Genomic DNA, 23,644 nt, shown 5'->3' on the forward strand with positions numbered 1-23,644 from the left:
TTCATCAGACAGAGATTGTGTGTGGTGAGGGGACATGGGTTTAATGGCTGTCCCTCTGTTTTAGCTGGGCCTGGCTCAGCCGTGGAGACTGGCGATGAACTGTGTTTTGGACTGCCCCTTTAACTGCATCCTGTCTGACTGGGCGCCCTGGACGGAGTGCTCCCACACCTGTGGCAGTAAAGGTGAGTTGCAGCATACATAAGAAGGGGTTTTCTATCGTTTTGATGTCAGGAGCCCTCAAATATGATGATACCCTTTTAAAAATATAAAAGCTGCTAGATATTATAATGCATTTAATACAAAAAAAAAAGTTTACTGTGTGAAAAAAATAGTGATTATATAAAGATTTTTTTTATTAGCATTGTCCTCAATTTAAAAAAATGCTTTTGATTAAATAACAAATGTATAAAAAATGCATAAACTTGATTCAGTTTAAATGTACACTACTGTTCAAACGTTTGGGGTCAGTTAGATTCATTTTCAAGAAATTGACACTTGAGAATTCAAAAGACTTCTATGTTAAATAAATTCAGTTTTTTTTTTTTTAAGTTTCTGTACATCAGTTAATTTGATCATTAAATATGATCATAGAACCCACAATTCATTACCATTTTAAACTTTTTTTTAACTGTGATAATAATAAAAAAGTATGGCTGCTGAAAATTCAGCTTTTCCATCACAGAAAAAAATCCCTATTATACTTTACCTTTCATGCAGTGTGTAATATAGCTGTGAATTGTGAATGTTAAAGGTCTGAAAAGTTTTAAAGAGTTTTAAAGTGGATGACTTATACAATTTTTAGCCATGTTTCCATTAAAGATTTCCACAAAGTTTTTGTGATTTTTTTTTTTTTTTTTTTTAAATGTTGATTAAAAAAAAACTATTGCAAAGTACTGACTAAAATGTTTTTAATTTCTCTTGCAATAAGTCATTTAAAAAAATCATAGCAACAGATGTTGTTATGTTTAAGTATATTCCAGCCACTGCACTAGCCATTATTTTTAATCGAAGGAGACACAGGCGTGTTATCCAAGCAGTAATGACAAGGAAAGCCCCTTATATAGTGGCTGGGTGTTTTTCACTCCAATCTGCTTCAAAGTCTTGATATAATGTGGCATGTATTTGTTATTTAGAATCCAGTATTCCAGTAATTATTTAGTATTTTATGAGCTTAATAAAGAGCTCTGTCTCGTCTTCTGTCCAAACAAACCACGTCATCTTTAAAGAATGATCGACTTGCGTATGTCAGATGACCTGTAAATGCGGGGGACATTTTTTTCCTTTTAGCGAAAATGTCAGATCTTCATTGGGGGCAGTTTCAATTTAAGCAATTTGAAGGGTAATTAAAAACGTGGCTATGGTTTCATAAAAGAAAGAATCGATTCTAAACTGCTGAGATGAGTCGTCAACAATTCCAGTCTCCCTTTTGTAATATATCTACGTAGGTTTGTAACAAATGTGCATAGTGCCATCCTTTGGGCTTCGTTGGCTGCCCATGAAACACCATCCACACCCACATTCAAACTGTGTAGTTGTAGCTGAGAATCAACCTATTATAGCAGCATGTTGTGTTGTGTTTTAGATATGTCAAGAACGCTGTTTTCTATGCTGCGAAAAGGGGCACCTTTTGATCCGTTTTCTGTTTGATCCGTGGACTAGCCTGTAGTTGGAGAAATTGATATAAGACGTAAAGGATGCAGCAGCAAACATTAATAGAGAAAGAAAGGATTAACATTACTATTCTGAAACATGCAGTTATAGCTTCATAAGCTACCAGGTCGACACACTATATTCCTAGTCGTGAAATATGGACCTCCTCCAGGTATGGTGTGGTACTGGTGCGCTCACAGGTCCGCATGACAGCTTTCAGTTTTTACCAATCCCAACAACATTACCAATTTTTCATACAAACTATGCCCTGTTCTGAACTAAACTGCCAGTGTAAAAACTCTCTTTAATTATATTCTTAAAATGACAGAAATCACTGCTTATTCAGAATTTTTAAGCTTAGGCTTAAGAGACATGAACAAGTTCTTTGAAAAACATGTATGACCTTTGATGCATGTCTAGTCTTCATGCTTGAGTATGGTTTCATTAATTATAAACATACATTTGCATAAAGCACATTTATCCATACCCATGTTGGTTAGAATATTAATATATTATTTAATTTAATTATATATATAATATTTATTTATTTATTTATTTATTTATTCCAGGTGGCCCTCCCCGACATGGATTCTGCATTTGGCTCCAAGAATTCTTAATTTTTAAAATTGCAGATGTACCATAAATGTGGTTGGTGCTTTTTGCAGAAGTCAAAAAACGTACTGTAGGTTGAAACCCAAAACGGTGATAATTTCCGTTTTGAAGAGCATTTAGAACTATTAAGAATCAGGGGAATCAGGGGGTGAAACATGCATCCAAATTACAGTTCACAATAATATTTAATGTTCTTGTGCAGCTGACACATTTTCATTTGCATGCAACCTAACCAACAAACCTGTGGAGATAAACACTCTGCTTGCTCTTGGCTCACACTATCAGGTGGTGTGCATTTACTTTGCATTCATTACCATGCCATGTCGGAATCCCTTTTTAATTATGGATGTTATGTCATGAATCATATTTAAAGATCGGCTTACAGGTTAATGACTCTGGGTGAAACCCTTGCTTTCCTTAACACGCCAAATGATTTATCAGTCAAAGGGAAATGTTTATTTTATAGAAATTGCAATTGTTAATTCAGAGTTTATTGCCCTGTTTGACTGATGGAACGGTGTTATTGCTTCATGTAATATAAAATAGGCCAATTACTAGTCTTAAGAGCAGCCCGGGTCCCTTTTGCTCTAATGACCCAGCGCCTTAGGAGTTCAGCTGTTTTTTTCTTCTTCCCTTAATTAGACAGATTCAACACAATCTTCATTAATTTTCATTCAGTCATCAGTTTCCTTTCTCAGCCAGGCAGTTTACTTTTTAAATCCAGAAGGATTTCTCCAGGCAATGCAAACAGGAAGTTCTCGGCATGTTTTTGGCTACATCCACAAGCGAAGAAATAAATGCGAGCCGTGCGGGCTGGAAAAGAAGCATTTTCTGCCTGTGTCAAAGCAGTGTTGTCTCTTGCGCGCATTGCCGGAGACAGAGAGTTTGGAGTTCATTATGTGTTGTGTATATATATATATATACATAGAGATTTAATGCATCTGGCAGTGGAGCTCAGGAGACCCAAACAACTGTGCTTTTCTTTCTACTTTCTAAACCTTATTTCTCTCTATTCCCACCCAACCCTCTTCCATCTCCCTACAGAATCAAGTAGAGATATTTCCACTGTCATGTCACGTCATTTTAAGGGCTTCCTCATTTGGCCGGAGTCCTTCAGTTTTAATGAATGATGTGCTTGAAGCGGCCAGCTGTAGCAGCTCTTGAAGGCAGCATTTGATGAGCAGTTATGTTGTGCTGTGAATTTCATTTCTGTTGTGTTTTTTTTTTTATTAAGTTAAATGTTTAATGCTTGACTTGAAAGAGGGCTTTTTACAGTCACTCACTGGAGTGCTTTTGAGTTCAGATGTGCATTGATGAAGGGTCTGTATTTTTGCTTTTTCTTGAGAATTTAGGTGAATGGAATGATGGGCCCAAAATTGTATTCTTCTGAAAAGCCTTTTTTCCCCCACTTGAGATACCCCTGCCAGCATCTCATGGTTGTCCTCTTAAAATCCCATAAAGCTTTTTATCTTAACCCCATCATTCCTTTAAAATGAGTGATGACAGTGGATGGTAGACGTTCTGCTGGAAAAGGAGACCCCTACCTTGTTCTAAGCTTCAAGGCTGTCAGTTCTCATGTTAATTGAGAATGTCCTGTCCTGTCCTAGCCAACGCATCTGTGTTGTTGAGCAGGCCGAGAGCTGTTATATACAGTGAACGTCTATATGTCCCTGCTGCGTTAAAAGGAATATTTCATCATTCATCCTCATGTCATTCTTTATTCTGTGGAGCACAAAAGCGTCTTTTTTTGTGCAAAATGTTCAAGCTCCTAAAAGACCAAATAAGTATCATTGTGCACTGTGTAGAATACCAAGTCTTCTAAAGTCATATGATAAGATGTGTGTAAGGAACAGAAAGAAATGAAAGTCATCATTCACTCAAAATCTTTTTGTCCTCCATTGCTCTTGAATCTCATTCGCGTTTATAGGTATTTCTACACCTTTGGACACTTCTGGCACACTTTTCTCACTTAAGTTATTTAATTCGGTATAGTCAATTTATGTACATCAAAGTCAAGAAAATGTACATGAAATGTCATTTCCACCAAGTCTCAATTTCTGTATTGTGTTTAATAGCATTATTTTGTGAAAAGTACAGTTATAGAAAGGTTTAAAGGTGCAGTATGTAGGATTTTTGCAGTAAAATTTTCAAAAACCACCAGGCCATTGTTATATATTTTGTTCATTTGAAGTTCTTATAATATCACAAATGTTTCCAACTATTTGTAAATTGCTGTCAATTGTGTCATAACAATGTTACCCTCGGTTTCCTCGCTTTACCTCATACTCATGACCGGAAAAGCAGAAATGGCGCCGGCAACGGTGTCACGTCATAATAAAAGTCCTGCTGCTCGCAAGCCATGTGTTGCGCAACAATCACTCCAGCGGTCTTGCTCAACGCCCTCAACACTCGGTCCTTCTCTGCTTCATACTAGAGTAACTTTAATAACGGCATCCATCAATCCATCAACCTTTTCCACTGGCTGTGAGGTGGAGACCACATGTCCCAAGATTCTGAGCTCAAACATGGCGTCATCAAACTACGCCTTTGTTTTGAATAGGCGCTCTCTAGCTGACAGAAAAATTACATAGTGCAGCTTTAAGTTAATTCAAATATTTTTCAGCAGCTTGTTGTCAACCAGAGGGAGTCACAGGACAATAAATAAATGTATTTGTCATATTTTAAAATCAGTGTAAATGGTTCAATAGCTATACATACACAAAATAATAATAATAATAATAATAATAATAATCTGTAGAACTATGGCACACTACAGTATCACATGATTTTAAAATACTGAAATCTGTGACTGTCAAACTGTTAAAGATCATAAAATGTTATCTTATATAAAAAATATTTGCCAAACATCACTGAATGTATTGAATATACTGAATATATTGATGTTCAATTAAAACAAATAGGCAATATTAATAATATTCGTATAATATTTTTAGAATCAAATAGTGAACTCTTTTGTCTTTATGCATAGCTATCATTTTATGTATCCAAAATAAAGAATCTAAATAATATTTATTTTTTGCATAATTTGATGACATTATAACTGGCACACACTAAAAACACATTCAGTTTACAGGGGATATTTACTGGCACTGTTGTCTCCTTGATGAGCAAGTACACAATTATATTCTTTAAAAAGAAGGGGTGTATATAATAAATATGAAGAAATATTAAATAATTTGTTTATTTCGATGATCATAGTTTTTAACCAACCTGGATTACCATGAAATGCATGATGGTCTTTATGGAATCTCTTAACAGATGAATGTTTCTGTCTATTCCTGCATTGTATGGTTGATGAATATTTCAGCTATACGACGTGTGAATAATGTATTAATCCACAGCATTGTCCCAAGCTGCTAAAGTACACACTAATGCAGGCTTGGTGTATTTTTAGCAATGTCTCTGCTGTTTGCCATATTTTCATGGAGTGCATTCACAGATGTCTCTTCATTTGTGTGTCTGTTGCAGGTGTTATGACTCGCTCCCGCAGCGTGTTACAGCAAGCTCATGAGGAGGGACGTCCGTGCGCCTCCCAGCTCTCCCAGACCAAACCCTGTCCCATCAGCCCCTGCTACACATGGCTTGTGAGCGATTGGTCTCCCTGCAGAGTGGAGGTAGATCCCGGGCAAAAATAATTGGATCTGCATGTATTCTGCACTTACTGGTTATTGCATATAACCTAACCTGAGGGCATTTAATCCATGTTTTATACGACCAAGTGGTGTTGAGACCAGACGCTCGGCATGTCTGTCTTGTACTGGCACAACACTGGAGTTCTTTAATTGAATTTTGTAGAAATTGCACGTGCACATGCCGAGTTTGTGTGTGAGAGAGGGACTTTGTCATTGAGACGTGAGGTAACTGCTGATTAAAATCATGCTGGGATCCATGGTCTTATCATTAGAGGAGAACAGTGGCAGAGTTCAGATTTTCATCGCCTCTCTTCTGCTTTTCTCTCCTCTCCCTTTTGTATCTGAGAAGGATTTTAATTGTACGTCTCGGGGTTTTGCGCACGTCCCTAGAGTCGTGCTTGCCCAGATCAAACGCTGTCCTCCAATATGAACAAAAGAAACGTTGCAAACACTTTTAACATGCATTTATGTGCTTTCTTTGGTGCTTGGTGTGATGGACACTTTCATATTCATGAACATTATTACATTTCTCTGATATGCGTGACACATGTGATAACAAATTTTATTTGTAGTCTGTATCAGTAATACATAATGTACATTTCTAGAGACAAGCTCCACCACATATCTGAACAAATGTGATATGCATAGTTAATATTAGCATTTTTAATTATGTTTAAATGAAAAACAGTAGGTTACAATGTAACGTGATAAAAACAGGAATAAATGTGATCGTGAGGTTAAACATTCAATAGATAAGATTTATACTTAAAACTAAACCGCTCCAACAAAAACAATGACATTTAAATTATTATATTTAAAATGTATTTAAAAAATGTATTTGATATTTAAAAAAGTATAACCCTTTGACAAACTCCCAAAAATCTAAACCACTAATGGCTCATTATCATGAACAAATCAAATGTCCTTCTTAAAAAATTACATATTGTGATAAAGTTCATTATTTTCCAAAATGTAATGATAAAAATTAAACTTTCATATATTTTAGATTCATTGCACACCAACTGAAATATTTAAGGTCTTTTATTATTTTAATACTGATGATTTTGGCATACCGCTCATGAAAACCATGGCATGGAGGCGATCAGCCTGTGGCACTGCTGAGGTGTTATGGAGGCCCAGGATGCTTCGATAGCGGCCTTAAGCTCACCCAGAGTGTTGGGTCTTGCGTCTCTCGACTTTCTCTTCACAATATCCCACAGATTCTCTATGGGGTTCAGGTCAGGAGAGTTGGCAGGCCAATTGAGCACAGTAATACCATGGTCAGTAAACCATTTACCAGTGGTTTTGGCACTGTGAGCAGGTGCCAGGTCGTGCTGAAAAACGAAATCTTCATCTCCATAAAGCTTTTCAGCAGATGGAAGCATGAAGCGCTCCAAAATCTCCTGATAGCTAGCTGCATTGACCCTGCCCTTGATAAAACACAGTGGACCAACACCAGCAGCTGACATGGCACCCCAGACCATCACTGACTGTGGGTACTTAACACTGGACTTCAGGCATTTTGGCATTTCCTTATCCCCAGTCTTCCTCCAGACTCTGGCAACTTGATTTCCAAATGACATGATGAAAAAAGTACTTTGGACCACTGAGCAACAGTCCAGTGCTGCTTCTCTGTAGCCCAAAGTGGCTTGACCTGGGGAATGCGGCACCTGTAGCCCATTTCCTGCACACGTCTGTGCACGGTGGCTCTGGATGTTTCTACTCCAAACTCAGTCCACTCCTTCCGCAGGTCCCCCAAGGTCTGGAATCGGTCCTTCTCCACAATCATCCTCAGGGTCCGGTCACCTCTTTTCGTTGTGCAGCGTTTTTTGTTACACTTTTTCCTTCCCACAAACTTCCCACGGAGGTGCCTTGATACAGCACTCTGGGAACAGCCTATTCATTCAGAAATGTATTTCTGTGTCTTACCCTCTCGCTTGAGGGTGTCAATGATGGTCTTCTGGACAGGGTCGGGTCGGCAGTCTTACCCATGATTGCGGTTTTGAGTAATGAACCAGGCTGAGAGTTTTTAAAAGCCTCAGGAATCTTTTGCAGGTGTTTAGAGTTAATTAGTTGATTCAGATGATTAGGTTAATATCTCGTTTAGAGAACCTTTTCATGATAAGCCAATTTTTGGAGATAGGAATTTTGGGTTTTCATGAGCTGTATGCCAAAATCATCAGTATTAAAACAATAAAAGACCTGAAATATTTCAGTTGGTGTGCAATGAATCTAAAATAAATGAAAGTATAATTTGTATTACATTATGGAAAATAATGAACTTTTATCACAATATGCTAATTTTTTTAGAAGGACCTGTATGTTTTGATCAATTATTCTTAGAAATATCAACAAATCAACAACTTTGCAGAGCTTTTGGAAGCTCTGAAGAAAAGGTCTAATAATGTTTTGATTGTGTTTACGAGCACTATAATCTCTAACCAAATGATACATCCATTTAACAGAAAGAATAAGGGCATAGATATTTTTTTTTTGTCCATTGTTCTTTGAATTTTTGGTCTACATAATTGTCTTCCGTGTGTATCAGAGTAATATTGTGTCATTTTAATGTTAATGATCAGATGTCCCGCTGTATCAGCATAGGTGTAATATGCGAGTGGGACATGTCCCCACCACTTTTTATCAGGGTCAGTATTGTTCTTTTTTAACCATCTTGTGCTGGTACAGATGTACATAATAGAAAGAAACATCTCCATTTTATTAGCAGTTTGTTTGTTTGTGTTAAATATGAGGCAATCTGTCATTGGAATGTGTTATTTTTGAAACCATGGCAAGTGTTCGTTGCTGCTGTTACAAGGGCAGATTAGAACCCAGAACCTTTCTGACACGCTTAACAATAGTTCTAACACCCTACCATTAAAGCGGACAATCATTCCATGTGAATCTATCTATTCACTGATGCAAAGAATCTCCAGACCTTGTGTATAGGCCTAGTAGATGTAAGGATGAAACTATCACGTTAAACATGACTTCTGTGTCGATCAGTTAAACTCAATGTACTATTGGAATTTTTTTTTGACATTATAAACACAGTTTTGCTGCAGTTGTTACTGTACATATCGTCCATCACCGGCTCCCCACTCCTGTCCCACCCACTTTTTAAAACAAAGTTACGCCACTGTGTATCAGTGTCCTTGTTTCAGATATATATTTAATTTGAAGAAGACATGATGAAATATGTGTGCATACACTGTGCTGGTTCATGTTTGGAGCAGGAGAGAATATGAAATATGTCCATAAAATTTTTAAAAATGCTTGCTCCATTCCAGATATGAACTGTGATTCATGTTGTCAGTGTTGTTAAACTCATCGTGGCCTTCCGTGCAGAAACAGCTATCCACGTGTCGTTACTATATTGTTACAGTCATATTTTCAATGTGTTGGTTGTCAATCTACTGTACTAAGGAAACACTTACATATCTTAATAATAAACATAATGAGTGCTTGTTGTTTTCATTTATGTGCAACCTGTACATATCTGCTAAAATCTCAACAACAATAAAAAAGTTTTCGGTTTTCCTGAACATTTAAACCCAGTATCTTAAGTTTGGGTCTTTAGATGTTTTTTACTGGCAAACAGTTCATCAGAAATGGCGCAGCATGTTTTACTCCCACTGTCAGTCATTCGTTGAGAGGTGTCACTGTAATAAGCTCCTCTGCCTCACTGCTCACAGCTCGTCCAGATTAATGAGTCAGCCGTGTGCTTTTGTGCAGGGAGCAGAATGCGGAGAGGGCACGAGGGAGAGGAACCTGACGTGTGTGGTGCACTGGTCAGACTGGCCGGACAGCCCACACCCTTCTAAAGCGGTGGAGGATGAGAAGTGTGGAGACCGCGTGAGAAAGGAAAGCGAGCAGGAACTACAGCAGCCGTGTTTCGTACCTTGTCCAGGTACAACACTGATTCAGAGCAACATTTCGTATAATTTTTGTTTTGTTTACTTTTTCAAAAAAAAAGTACATTTACTTTCTCAATTCGTTTTACATGATTTATTGTTTCAGCGTTGGGGGGACCTTTCTTTTAAAAAAGTAATGCTTTATAATGTTGTGGTACTTCGTAAAAAGTAACTAATTACTTTTTAAAAAATACTGACAATCATACCGTCTCGTCTTTGTGTGAGTGTGCGGTTTTGTGTTTGCTCAGGCCGTGCGTTTTTCTGTCCATGTGAGTCGTTTTGCTTGCAGAGCATGGTGTTCGGGTCCCAGTTTGGCCTAGTTTAGTTTCAGCTTGGTATCGGAGTTCATGCTCCAGGTGTTGGTCTTCTGAGTGCACGGGATGAGCATTCTCTCATTATCCTCTCTGTCTTGTTGTGTGAGCATACGGTTTCACTCAGGTTCAAGTTCACTCAGGCTGCATGCTCTTCTGTCTGCAAGTGTGTTGTGTTCAGTGTGTAGTACGCTCTTCATGTTTTTCATCTGTGTGGACACGCAGTCGGCGAGAGCTCTCATTTGCTGCCTATTCATGTCTTGTTTTGTTTGAGCACATGGCTTGTGATTGCATTCGCTGGCTGTGTGTGATTTTTTTTTTTTTTTTTTTTTTTTTTTTTTTTTCATATCAACAGAAAAATATACTGGAATAGCCTGGCTTCTCTTGAGACTCCCCTGCTTCACAGCATAGTAATGATATGCTAAAGTTGATATGATTGGATACAAGTTAGTTTGTGATTTTAACACCAACGGTTTCAAACCACGTTTTCACTGTGTCTTTTTTTCAGTGGTTTTAAATGTGCACTATGCACCTTTTCTGTCCGCTAGAGGGCGCCTATTCAAAACAAAGGCGTAGTTTGATGATGCCATGTTTGAGCGCAGCTGAGGTCTTCACCTCAGAGCCAGTGGAAAATAATTGGGATAGGACTCAGAAATCATGTTGATGGATGCAGTTATTAATGTTACTGTAGTATGAAGCAGAGCAGGACAGATTGTTGTGGAGCTGAGCAAAGCCACTGGAGCGATTGTTAGTCAAGACAACACGCGCCTTGCGAGCAGCGGGACTTTTATTATGACGGGACACATTCAGCGGCACTATTTCCGATTTTTCATTCATGAGTATGAGGTGATGCAGCTCTGTTTATCATATCAGATACATTTGAGTGTGTTGAAAATGTTATGACGTTACTCTGTGTGTTCGCTCAGAGGCTGCTGCGACACTTGTTCACACTGCTAGAGTAAAGCGTTTCTGCCAAATAAATCCGGAAACCGAGGGTAATGCAGATATGACACAACTGACAGGCGACTCCCTCAGGCGCTATGGTTAGCCGTCCCAGCTCCTTGGTTAAAATAGCAATTTTCTCACAATTTACAAATAGTTGGAAATATTTGGGATATTGTAAAAACTCAACTGAACAAAATATATAACACTGGCCTAGTGTTTTTTGGATATTTTACTACAAAAATACTACATAGTGCACCTTAAAGGAGAAAATACTCAGCAATGATGTTGACTCATGAATTTGCACATTAGGTCTTTAAGCATATTAAAAACACCACATAGACATACAACTTTAAAAACTAGATTTCACAACAGATTTAAATATAAAAGTAGTGTGTTATTTTACTCGTTATTTTTTACTTTGTCGTTAAGTACTTTGATTGCCTAAGCCGTTACTTGTAATGCGTTACCCCCAATGTTCATAACCACTGAAAGATGTTGATCAAGGAATAGTTTGTACTGCTTCTCACATTTCATTTACTATCCCTGTGGAACTGTCCCAGGAATTATCGTGTGTCATGTTCAGTGAGATTATATGAAAGTTTGACAACAAAGAATGTGTCTCTTTTTACTTGTGAATACATTTCACCTTCAGGCTGTTGTTGACCTGTGTTAGCCCTACTTCTGTGTCTCTCATCAAACTGCGTACTTATTTTTGTGAACATGCTACCTGCTCACAGAGAAGAGCATATGCTGGTAGGAGCGGAAACCAAAGATGTTAGGCCCGTGTGAGAAAGGTAGAGACAAAGAAGTGAGTGAGTTAGAGAGGGTGGCATATGGTGTGCGGTGTTCGTTGCTGTATTATATGTTTCGGCAGCTCCAGTGAGGGATGAAAATAGACTAGCTTCGTGAAGATGATGGATAATGAGATGCCTGGGTGCACAGATTGTCTCTAATAGCCATTCTGGCTGCAGAATCAAAAGGACGTCATGGATGAAGAGTTAGTGTTAGCGCGTGCAGGTGGGGGGGCGGCTGTCGCTGTGAATCGGCCTCTGTTCTGAGGGATTAGGAGGGTCAGTGATGTGTGATCTTTGGTTTAGGAAGTGCTAAATGTATAGTATCTGAAGAGTTGCACCATGCATTTGATTCTATCATAGGAATATCAGATCAATCGTGTAGGGAAGTAACGATAATATTCATTATTATTAATACTATTACTATTATTATTCTAATCATCAACATTTGCACTACAGACTGCTGCTATACAGACAAGTGGCAGAAAACTACAAGGTCCAAGTATGAAATACCGTTTTTAATGTAATCATTTAGTTGTTTTACTATTATTTATATACTATTATAGTATTATTAGTATATATATTTTTAAATTTGCTTAATTTTCATATTTTTATTTTAGTTTAAGTTTTAGTAATTTTGTTATCTGCTTTTGTCATTTTATTCGTTTATTTATATATATATATATATATATATATATATATATATATATATATATATATATATATATATATATAATTTTTTTTTTTTTCTGCATATATTTCAGATATATTTAAAGTCCTCATGAAATCAAAATTGACACTATTTACTTTGTTTGCACATATTACAGGAACAATTAATCAGTGTAAGTTAACACACAGAAAAAAAAAAGTTTGTCGCAGTAATCTTTAATCAAAATCTGAGAAGTAACTTCCGGTCTGGAAACGGTGTTCCTTCTCAGAAGACAGCAGTTTGACAGCTTGAGTTTGAATATCCTTAAAGGGTTGGTTCACCCAAAAATAAAAATTTTGTCATTAATTACTTACCCTAATGTGGTTCGACACCCGTAAGATCTTCGGAATACAAATTAATTTATTTTTGTTGAAATCCGATGGCTCAGAAAGGCTTTCATTGGCACCAATATAATTTCCTCTCTCAAGACCCATAAAAGGCACTACAGATGTCGTTACAAAGTCCATCTCATTAAAGTGGTTCTACAATAATTTTATGAAGTGACAAGAATAGTTTTTGTTTGCAAAAAAACCCTAAATAACAACTTCAATAGTGATGGGCCGATTTCAAAACAAAGATTCGAACGGTTATGAATCAACTTATCGGTTCAGGATTCAGATCGCCAATGTCACGTGATTTCAGCAGTTAGACACACGATCCCATTGAAATCGATACGCTGATTCATAACTGTTCATAACTTTGTTTTGAAATCGGCCCATCACTATATAAGTTAATATTTCCCCTCGTTGGAAATTGTGCTCGGAGCACGGGGGCACTGTAGTGCGATCGAAAACTTCTAGTTCACTGCGACTTTAAATAATAGAACTGGAGTTGTGATATGTGATTTGTCATCTACAGGAGACTGTCACCTTACGGAGTGGTCACTGTGGAGTTCCTGTCAGCTGACATGTCTGGAAGGACGTAGTTTCGAGACGGTGGGCCGCCAGGCACGTTCACAAGCCGTGGTTATACAAGTGCTGGAGAATCAGGACAGCTGCCCTCACCAGGTCTTTGAGACACGTCCATGTAAAGGTAAAAGCAGTATAATGTAATATAATATAATATAATATAATATAATATAATATAATATAATATAATATAATATAATATAATATAATATAATATAATATTTATTATATATTTATTAATATATACAGTATTAATATATATTTTATTTTCTGTGCCTGAGTACACTCATTCATTCAGTCTTTCCTCATATAGTAACTGTGACATCTCCAATGTTGTGTAGTGAAGTGAGTGAACAAGTCATCAGTTTTGGACACAGCATATGCACGAATGCATAAGACCTCTCTGTCGCTTGTAATTTTACTCACCTTGTTAGTTCAGCGCTACAACAAGATTTAGTTCTCTCTTTCACATCTCTCAGTTGTGTATGAGAGTCTCTTGGCGTCTTGCTGACGCTTACATTAATGTTATAACAACCAACAGATACACCAGAGATGTTCAGACAACACAGATTTCATCATTTACAAGATATCAGTGCAAGAGAGTTAGTCCCAAAGATTGGATTTTAAAACTAAATTGGAATTGTGTGTAGTGGAAACAACCAAGATATCCAGTGGAGAATTTTACAGAGAAGTAGATAGGTCAATCAATATTGTTTTTTTGCTAGTTATTATGCACACATACCCAGATTATTGGGGTCAGTAAGATTTTTTTAAAGAAAGAAATTAATTATTTTATTCAGCAATGATTCATTTAATTGATCAGATTCAACTGTAAATACACTTATAATGTTACAAATAATTTCTATTTAAACAAAATATTGTTCCTTTGAAGTTTCTGTTCATCAAAGTATCCTGTTTATATGTGACATATAGATAGATAGATAGATAGATAGATAGATAGATAGATAGATAGATAGATAGATAGATAGATAGATAGATAGATAGATAGATAGATAGATAGATAGATAGATAGATAGATAGATAGATAGATAGATAGATAGATAGATAGATAGATAGATAGATAGATAGATAGATAGATAGATAGAGATAGATAGATAGATAGATAAACAGGATACTTTGATGAACAGAAACTTCAAAGGAACAATATTTTGTTTAAATAGAAATTATAGAAATAGAAAATATAACAGTTTTCACAAAACATATTAAGCAGCTCTACTGTTTTCCACATTGACAATTAAAATAAATTTTTCTTGAGCAAATTAGCATATTAGAATGATTTCTGAAGGACCACATGACACTGAAGACTGGAGTAATCATGCTGAAAATTCTGTTAAATTTTGTTTTTGTGTTGAATTGTAATATTTTACAATATTGTGTTTTTGTATATAATAAATTCAGCCTTGGTGGGCATAAGAGACTGCTTTCAAAATCACCAAACTTTTGAATGGTAGTGTATAGGATAATTAACATCATGTAATAATCTTTCTGATCGTTGTTCATTTTGAGTCTGATTCACCAGCACTGTTATATTTGTTCAAAAATACTTTGTCCTATGTCCATTTTAGTGTGTCTTTGTGCAGTCATGCTTGTTTAGAAGACAGAAGTGTGCGTGCGTGCGCGTGTCTGCTTGCATCAGTATATAATGTCTGCATTCAGCTATAATCACACCTGACTGCCCAGTGCAAACCTAATGAGTGTCTCTCTCTCTCTTACTCTGTGGGACTGCAGGAGGGAAATGTCATAGTTACGAATGGAGGACCAGCGCCTGGAATGACAACGAAAGATCAGTATGGTGCCAGCGGTCTGATGGGGTCAATGTGACAGGTAGCCCACCTCTTGCATTGAGACTGAGAGAATGAAAATATTCTGCACTGACTTGACTTACAGAAAGATAATCAAAAGACCTGTCGACTCCACATGACCGAAAATCTGTAGACAATGAAAATCCTGTCATCATTTACCTGCCCTCATATCATGCCAAACCTGCATGCTGTTGTTGTTGTGTGTTTTTTTTTTACAATGGAACAAAAAGGAGACTTTTTGAATCTTGATCTTCATACTTGTAAAGTTTATAGTGACCAGAGACTGTCAAACTCCAAAAAGGAGGTGAAAGGAACCATAAAGTACTAGTGCACTGCATTTCACGTTGTATGAAGCCTTATGATCGTTATAAGTAACAGACCCAAATTTAAATTGACGCAGGTTCCACACTACTATTCATAATTTTGTGAGATAAAGAATATTTAATATTCGTATAATAAAAGATATAATATTCAGCAAAGATGCATTAAATTGATCAAAAGTGATAGTTGAGGCATTTATAATATTATAAAAGATATCCATTTAAAATAAAAGCTTTTTGAATTTATAAGAATACTGAAAAAAATGTATCACGGTTTTCACAAAAATATTAATCAGCAACTGTTTTTAACACTGAAAATGATAAGAAATATTTCTTGAGCAAACTAACATATTAGATTATAATTAGAATTGACACTGAAAACTGGAGTAATGATGCTGAAAATTCAGCTTTGCATCACAGAAATAATTTACATTTAAAATGTATTTAAATGTAAATTAGTCATTTAAAATTTTATTAACACACTATTACAATTTTTACTGTATTTTTGATTAAATAAAAGCAGCCTTGGTGAGTAGAGAAGAGTTCTTTGTTTCTCAAACAAAGTTATCATGTGGGTTTGAAGACTTAGAATTAAGTGCACAAGTCGTATAGACCACTTTTACTGTGCTTTTATGGCCCTCTTTGTAGCTTGACAGCCACTATGGTCTCTCTAAGAGACATTCTCCTCATGTGTTCCAGTGAGAAAATAACAGCATGCAGGTTTGGAACAACATGAGGGTGGGTAAATAATGACAGGGTTTTATTTTTTGGAGGTGATTTATCTTTTTAACCCTAAATGCAGAAGCATAGGCTGAAAAATTGTTGTATAAGTAGTATTGGAAGTAGAACTTTTTCATTCCAAAACATTTCGTACTCAGGTCCCAGCAAAAACAATAGATAACAACATTAATAATGATAATAATAATCAAAATAATAAGAGCTTTGTAAATACAAATGCTAAAAATTAATGCTAATAAGCCTAAAATTGAGACTTAAATCGATTAATCGGTGTAACAGTGTGTGAATAACATTTATTGTTACAGTCACACAATGGAGTACAGTTTAAAGGCACAATGTAAGATTTTTGCATTAAACTATCCAAAACCCACTAAAATAATGTTATAGATTTTGTTGACTTGTGTACTCAGAGAAATCAGCCAATTTTGTCTTTGCATCAGTGCGTCATGTACTTAGTATTTTTAAGGGGGGCACCACTAAAAATAACTATTATTATTATTAAACTTTAATTTAGCTTTCACTGTAATAATTACTGCAGTCATCACATCCAATTATAGGCTAATTTTGAATTATTGAAGCGAGAACATGCATTAATGCATTTACTGTTTGCTATTCCAGAATATTAAGAATATTAGGCCTTTAAGTCCTCCATCATTCAGTCTTCAACTTATTTTATAAGCGTATAGAAACAAAATCATTTAGAGTATATAAGCACTGATACACCAAGGCAAACTTCACCTTATCTCTGCGCTGTACAGCAAACATAACATACGCTGAGTTCAGACAATCAGTAAAAGTCATTTTAACAGGCTAATCTTTTTTTCTTTTCTTTTTTTATATATAATTTTGGGTGGTATCTCCTCAACCAGCTGCATGCAAAAATCGCTTAGGCTGTATGACAGCGTCAAAACGAAAATTCTCCAAAAGATGACAACTTTGGGACACTATTTGTTTTGTACCTACAATATTCTAAGATTAGAGTAAAGTTTATAGGTAGAATGTATCGATAAATCAAATTATAAATTATATTTGAAAGGATTATTGCCACTTCCATAGACATTAGTGTATTTTACAAAGTATAAATGTATTGTTTTGCTAGTACTTATGTGTGTTTAAATGTCTGAAACCTTAAATTAACCTTATGTGGTTGAAAACACTGAATAGTTGTGTCCGTCTCTGGCACAGTGCCAGCCAAAGCACGAACGCAGGTTTGAATTAAGTAGTTGATCATGCGACGCACTGAACAACTGAACATTCTTATAATATCCTTCAAAGAGTTCATTATCAAATGTAAAAATATTGGGGGTTTTGTCTTTTGAAAGTTGCATTCAAATTCATTAGGCTCAAAAATCTGAGTGGGCATGTGCCTCAGTTTCAACAAGTGGCAAACAGACCGTTTTCGGGGTGAACAAGGTCCCTCATAATCTGGTGATGTAAATATCGCGTACAGTTAGCAAACTGGGCTTGATGATTTTCTGGGCAGAATTAACTACCCGCTCTAGTGTCCTCCTGTCTGCGACAGAACGATTTCCCCAGCACACAGTGATACAGGAGGTGATGACACGCTGCGCCATACATCTGTAGACAGATGTGAGGACTGAAATGCCAAGGCCAGCATGCTTTGAATGTGCCACACTTTGTCTTGGACAGTTTAATAGCACATCCAACATTTTCCCTATTCTCTCCCTCCATTTCAGCAGACATCATCAATAAACTAACGCTCGTCGGAAAGCGAACAGTATAAATGTTATAAAACATTGTTTGATTGTGGCGAAATGAACACGCTTCAGATGGCAAGCTTTCACTTGAGCGTTTAGAGCGAGAACGAAGGCTTTCGGGCTGCGCGAAGTGCTGTAAATAACGGAGAAAGGTGATCTTATCTGAGTACGGAATCGTCTCGGGCAAATATAAGCTGTGAGAGGTAATCTTTTCTGCTTGAGAAAAGCCCGAACCAAGGGTATTAGTCTCTGATGTTTTGACATGTAATTTTCTATTCCAAAATTACAATCTTCACTGATTGATCAGAAGCTGTGATGGGTCCTTTAAGCCATTAATCAGGTGTGACAGCACTTTTATCTGGCTATCAATAGGGAAATGGCAATAATTACCTCTGTTGTTTCCTGTTGGAAGGGGGCTGCTTTCCACAGAACCGGCCAACCACTGTGCGGCACTGTCACCCTCCCTGCACCAAACCCTTCTCCCACTGCAAGCAGGTAAACACTGTCTCTCTTCTGTGCAAGGAGATCATCCTGTATTTGTGATGATGTGTGCTTTGATTGTGCTACCAGCATGTCATGTGGTGTGATGTGGTTATAAACGTCCAAACCCTAAACCTTAAAACAGTGCAAATATAGTGTTGGTAGAACAATCTGATAGGTAGCATTATTTATGTGTTAGAACACTGTATCTATTTGCACTTGTAGTTATTGTTATTAGTTTACTCATGAAGGAAAGAATTTCAGGCATGTGTAACATTTGCATAATTGCTTCAAATAGAGGACAAAAATATCAAATTCACAAAACTGTACATTGACTGCCACTTGCAGTGCACTGAATGCAACTACATGCAATGCATTGCACATTTTTCTTCTGCATGAGTACTGATAAAAACACTTCTTTTTTTTAAGTTGCCTAAAAGGAATTTTCCAGGTTCAATAGAAGTTCAATTGAAAGCATTTGTGGCGTAATGTCTATTACCACAACATTTATTTTAAATCGTCCCTTGAGTAGATTACGGTGAGGCACTTACAATGGAAGTGAATGTGGACAAAAGCAGAAATGCAGCACTTATATTTTTACAAAAACATTTACTTTAATGTGTAATACTTTGTATGTTTTAGGATTTAGGGTTATGTTGTCATAGCATGTTAATATGCCAAATTTGTAAAACTGGATATAATACACATAAAAGTTATTTTTGATGTTTAGTCTTGTACTGTAAGCAGATTTTTTTGCTTTTGTATGAAAGGATGGGGTGGATTGAAATGAACTTTTGTGCCAATCAACATTTTGCCACTGTCGTGTCGTTTGATCTGGGAATATTCCTTTAAACACATCAGTGTCTTTATGCCGAGTGTACAGTGTCTCACAGCGATACGTGTGTGTTTCAGAGCGGCGTGTGTGGCTGCGAGAAGGGCTACACTGAAGTGATGACTACACATGGATTTCTGGATTACTGCACCAAGACCCCAGGTGCCGACAACAAGAAGGCAGATGTGAAGACCAGCTCGGGAAGATTAAAACCAGGCACCACTCAGATCCAGGACTTCTTCGGCGAGTGGTCCCTGCAGCCGCTCGGCCCAGGTATTTGAAATGCAGATGAACAACAGGCTGATGTGGGCCAGCGGAGTGTGCCTTTGAGTTATAGCGGAGTCGCTGGACGCCTTTATGAGACCCCAGATACGGGCTGATGTAGAACTCTGTTTAATGCCTCAGTGTTTATGCCCTATTGGTGCTATGAGAAAAGCTGCATTGGACAGAGTCTCATAACAGCGTGATTTGTATTGCCCATAACTTGACAGACAGAGTTGCTTTATTGCTGGCTAGAGGCCATTTCTGATTAGAACTGAATTTAGCGGCCCGTGGTACAACAACTGTGTGCCGTAAGGTTAGCAGTAGGTGTGGGTTCCCAATTATCAGTACTTTTATCTGCAAAACAAACTAGTATTATTAAATATATAAAATGTATTCAATGAGTAAATCGATTAACCAGGACTCGGAATTCGCCCGAAACGCAGCCACGCTACATGTCGGAGTGCTGCCCACAAGGTTATCGGCTCCGACAAATATATTTTATTATATTTTTTTTGCATTATATAATGAACATATTATCAACTACTGTTTTAGACCTACAGTTAAATATTTGTTAGTAACTTTTTAAACCAGGAGACTCAAACTCCCAACCCACCAAATATTGTTTGATTTACAACTACCGGTAAATTGGTGCAAAAAAGTTAATAAATACGTTTGTAGTTGGGAAGATTTAATGGTTTTATAATAAGTCTCTTCTGCTCACCAAGGCTCAAAAATACAGTAAAAACTGTAATGATGTGAAATATTATTATAATCTAAAATACATGCTTTCTATTTTAATATATCGTAAAATGTCATTTTGGCTCACATGATCCTTCAGAGATTATTCTAATATACTGATTTGTTGCTCAACAAACATTTCTTCTTATTATCAGTGCTGAAAACTGCACAATTTTGAATGGTAAATAATACTTCAAACAAAACTAAAATAAAGAAGTTTAGTTATTTGATGTAATGTTCCATTGTCAGCCTTTTCAAGTAAAATTAAAAAGTAAGTAGAATTAAAAAGTAAATAGTATCCTGGGCCAAAAAAACACAACAAAAAAAGGGCCAAGCCAAAAATAACATGATATTTGGTATTTTAATGGTCTGGCCCATTTTAATCACTGTTCATGAAATTAGCACAAATTGCACAAATACTGTAGATAAAGTATCTTAGCACAAAATAGTATTTTCACAGGAAGAAGAGTCAGTGTCGTTCCACTTAGTGCTAATGGCTTCAAAATGTTCATGTCTCCCAGTTTGTTTGAGTTTGTGACACCAAATATTCACTATAAGGTTCAAATCTGGACTCTGACCAGGCCAAAACATGAGCCTGATGGACTTGTTTTCTGGCCACTTCTTGGTTGTCTTTGCAGTTTGGGCAGGAGCATTGTCTTGTTGAAAAAAAACATCTAATCGTTCCTCTAACAGCTTTCCATTCGTGGGACGCAAACCATTCTGCAATATTCTGCTGTACTCTAAAGCATTAGAATAGAGTGCCAGGTTTTTGGAAGACTCTGCTCCAGAACATCACCATTCAACTCGTGTTTCATTGTGATTCATCACACCACACAACTTTCCATATTCTGCCATATACTTTATTCTGTCTTTGATGTTTTTCTGAGACAGCAATGGCTTAAGCCATTTTGGGCTTGGCCCATTTTTTACCCATGAGTGTACAGTGAACATCAGTAATGACTTTACAGTGCAAGGATCATTACAAAGTAACACGATCCATAATACATTTTATAGGCCGAACTCAACAGTTTTATACAATATGTAACAGAAGGTCCTTTCTCCATTGGATTTCTTGTCTGAATTAAAGTTATTATAAAGTGTTACAGAACTTAGCAAGATGATCTTTTCCTTTGAGTAGTTTTTGCATCATCCATCGCTTGAGTCTCAAGGATTCAGGTCTGTTGCTGTAGGAAAAGCTCATCAGACTGACGTCTTTTGTCTTTCATCTGAAAGATGTGTTCTGAGACCTTGTCATATCGGTTATACAAGCATCTTAATGGCTGTATGACACACAGCTCATTCTTTCCTCTAAACTGCGAATGGAAGATGGTTTCTTCAAGTACATTGTCACCAGCGTGAATGTGCCATCTTTGCGGAAGCAATAACAGTGAGGTTCTTATACATTTCAGTCACAATCCTGTTTTCTGATCATGCAGATGGAAGAATAAAGCTGTGGGTGTACGGGTTAACAGCCGGAGGATTCCTTCTCATATTATTCATAATTGCTGTGGCCTTTCTGTTTTGGTATGTATGCTATTAAAATGAACACACTCATCACTGAATGAAAAGACAATACCTGTTTGAAAGCATTCTGGTTGATGACAGAAATGGCACGCTTCACCCATTCACTATTTATTAGTCTCACTTATAATAACTTGTTGCTGCCATCTGGTGGTGCCTTGTAGAAATATAATAGAGGGCAGCAGATTCAATCGAATTGAACTCTCTTTTTCTCGTCCTCTTTCTGACAGCAGCAAACCATCCAAACAGAGTAAAAGTGCATCTCCACCATCAAAGCCCTTGACTCTGGCCTATGATGGGGATGTGGACATGTGATCAAGCTTTCTGTGACCGTACATTCAAGGCACAAGCTGGACTACGTGCAACATTTTAAAATGTTCATCTTTCCAAGGCACCCTTTGGATCTCCAAAAAAAGAGAAGAGAGACAAGGAGTAACAGACAAATTTGCAGCATACACAAAACGGACTGCAAGGACCAAGGTTTTGGATCAGTGGTCGTCGTGAAAATTGTGACATTTAAAGAGAGTATGAGACACAGCTGACATTCCACGGACCAGATGCAGGACTTTGACATTTTCTTGCCGTGATTTTTCTTACATCATAAAAAAAAAAAAGAGGGAAAAAACACAAGTTCAAGTTGTGCCGAATCTGTCGTATCAGTCGCATTCAAAGCCTAGTTCACCCAAAAATGAAAATTGTCATCATTTACTTAAGCTCGTGTTGTACCTAACCTGGGTGATTGAAGCGTTCATTTGGTGGAATGGACAGACTAGTCCACGGTGTGAGGTGAATCAATCATTTAATCAAGTTATTGAAAAGAGATTACTCGAAATAACTATTTGTTTATGAATGTCAATGCAAATGTCAGGACTTGCAGTGAATAATTAAATTGCACACAAAGTTATCGTTTGATTGGGAAGAGTTGAAGTCTATCGTGCAAAAGTTGCACTTTTACAACCGTAATAATAATAATACTTTAATTATGCTTTCACAGTATGTCCTTTTTTGAAGTTTGAAAGCTCCGGTCTGGTACATTTACAGATGATTTAAAGTCTTTTGGAGACAACTTGAGGGTGACAAAATGATGACAATTTGCATTTTTGTGCAAACTATCCCTTTAAGGCGATGTGACTTTTTAAGAGAACAAGAAAAGACTGATGTGTTATGCACTATATTAGTGCTTAGTCATTCTTTAGTTTCCTCTTGATTTATGTTCAAATGGATTTTCTAGTTGTTGTTTTTTTTTTTTTTTTTTCATTTTGATGCAAGGACTTTGCTGTTGTTTTTGTGTATAATGTCTCTGAAAGTGTGTATGATCCGCACAGTTAACCAAAACACAGCTCATTTAGACACCCCGAGAGGTTAAGGTGACGATCAGCCCCTGTGCTTCCTCGGCACCCCTCAGTTTGTTCTCTAACCTCCGTCTAGCAGCTGAAAAATTGATGAGGTCTGCTCCAACACTATGGCGTTTAAATGAAGTCAAAAGTCGCGCGCACGAAAACCACGAGCACGCGAATAAACCCAAGCGCGCAAAACAGACCCACGAGAGGAAAATAGCAACGCGAGAGCGCATCTGTGCACCCGCGAGCGCATTTGTACACCGCGAGCGCGCATTTGTACACCGCGAGCGCGCGAAACAGTATTTAGGGGCGGAAATGAATACTAGCGCAAGCCCCTGCTGCCTAGCGCGCACAACTGCAAATGAGCGCTCGCGTGA

At 37.1% G+C, this 23,644-nt stretch overlaps 1 protein-coding gene across 4 annotated transcripts in view; it reads left to right on the plus strand.

The window, feature by feature from the left end:
* Nucleotides 1-23,382, plus strand: part of thsd7ba (thrombospondin, type I, domain containing 7Ba) — a 385,534-nt gene extending 362,152 nt beyond the window's left edge. For 3 of the 4 annotated variants that reach the window (XM_067443589.1, XM_067443588.1, XM_067443590.1), the window contains 9 exons: nt 65-182; nt 5,752-5,897; nt 9,651-9,825; nt 13,444-13,617; nt 15,243-15,338; nt 18,505-18,587; nt 19,485-19,677; nt 21,843-21,930; nt 22,158-23,382. In XM_067443589.1, the coding sequence (XP_067299690.1) occupies nt 65-182; nt 5,752-5,897; nt 9,651-9,825; nt 13,444-13,617; nt 15,243-15,338; nt 18,505-18,587; nt 19,485-19,677; nt 21,843-21,930; nt 22,158-22,242 (1,158 nt within the window). In that variant the 3' untranslated portion in view covers nt 22,243-23,382. The remainder of the gene's footprint in view (nt 1-64; nt 183-5,751; nt 5,898-9,650; nt 9,826-13,443; nt 13,618-15,242; nt 15,339-18,504; nt 18,588-19,484; nt 19,678-21,842; nt 21,931-22,157) is intronic. The other variant, XM_067443591.1, reaches the window with a different exon arrangement.
* Nucleotides 23,383-23,644: the final 262 nt, after the last annotated feature.

The sequence above is a fragment of the Pseudorasbora parva genome, chromosome 5, assembly GCF_024679245.1.
Source record: "Pseudorasbora parva isolate DD20220531a chromosome 5, ASM2467924v1, whole genome shotgun sequence".
Taxonomy (NCBI): domain Eukaryota; kingdom Metazoa; phylum Chordata; class Actinopteri; order Cypriniformes; family Gobionidae; genus Pseudorasbora; species Pseudorasbora parva.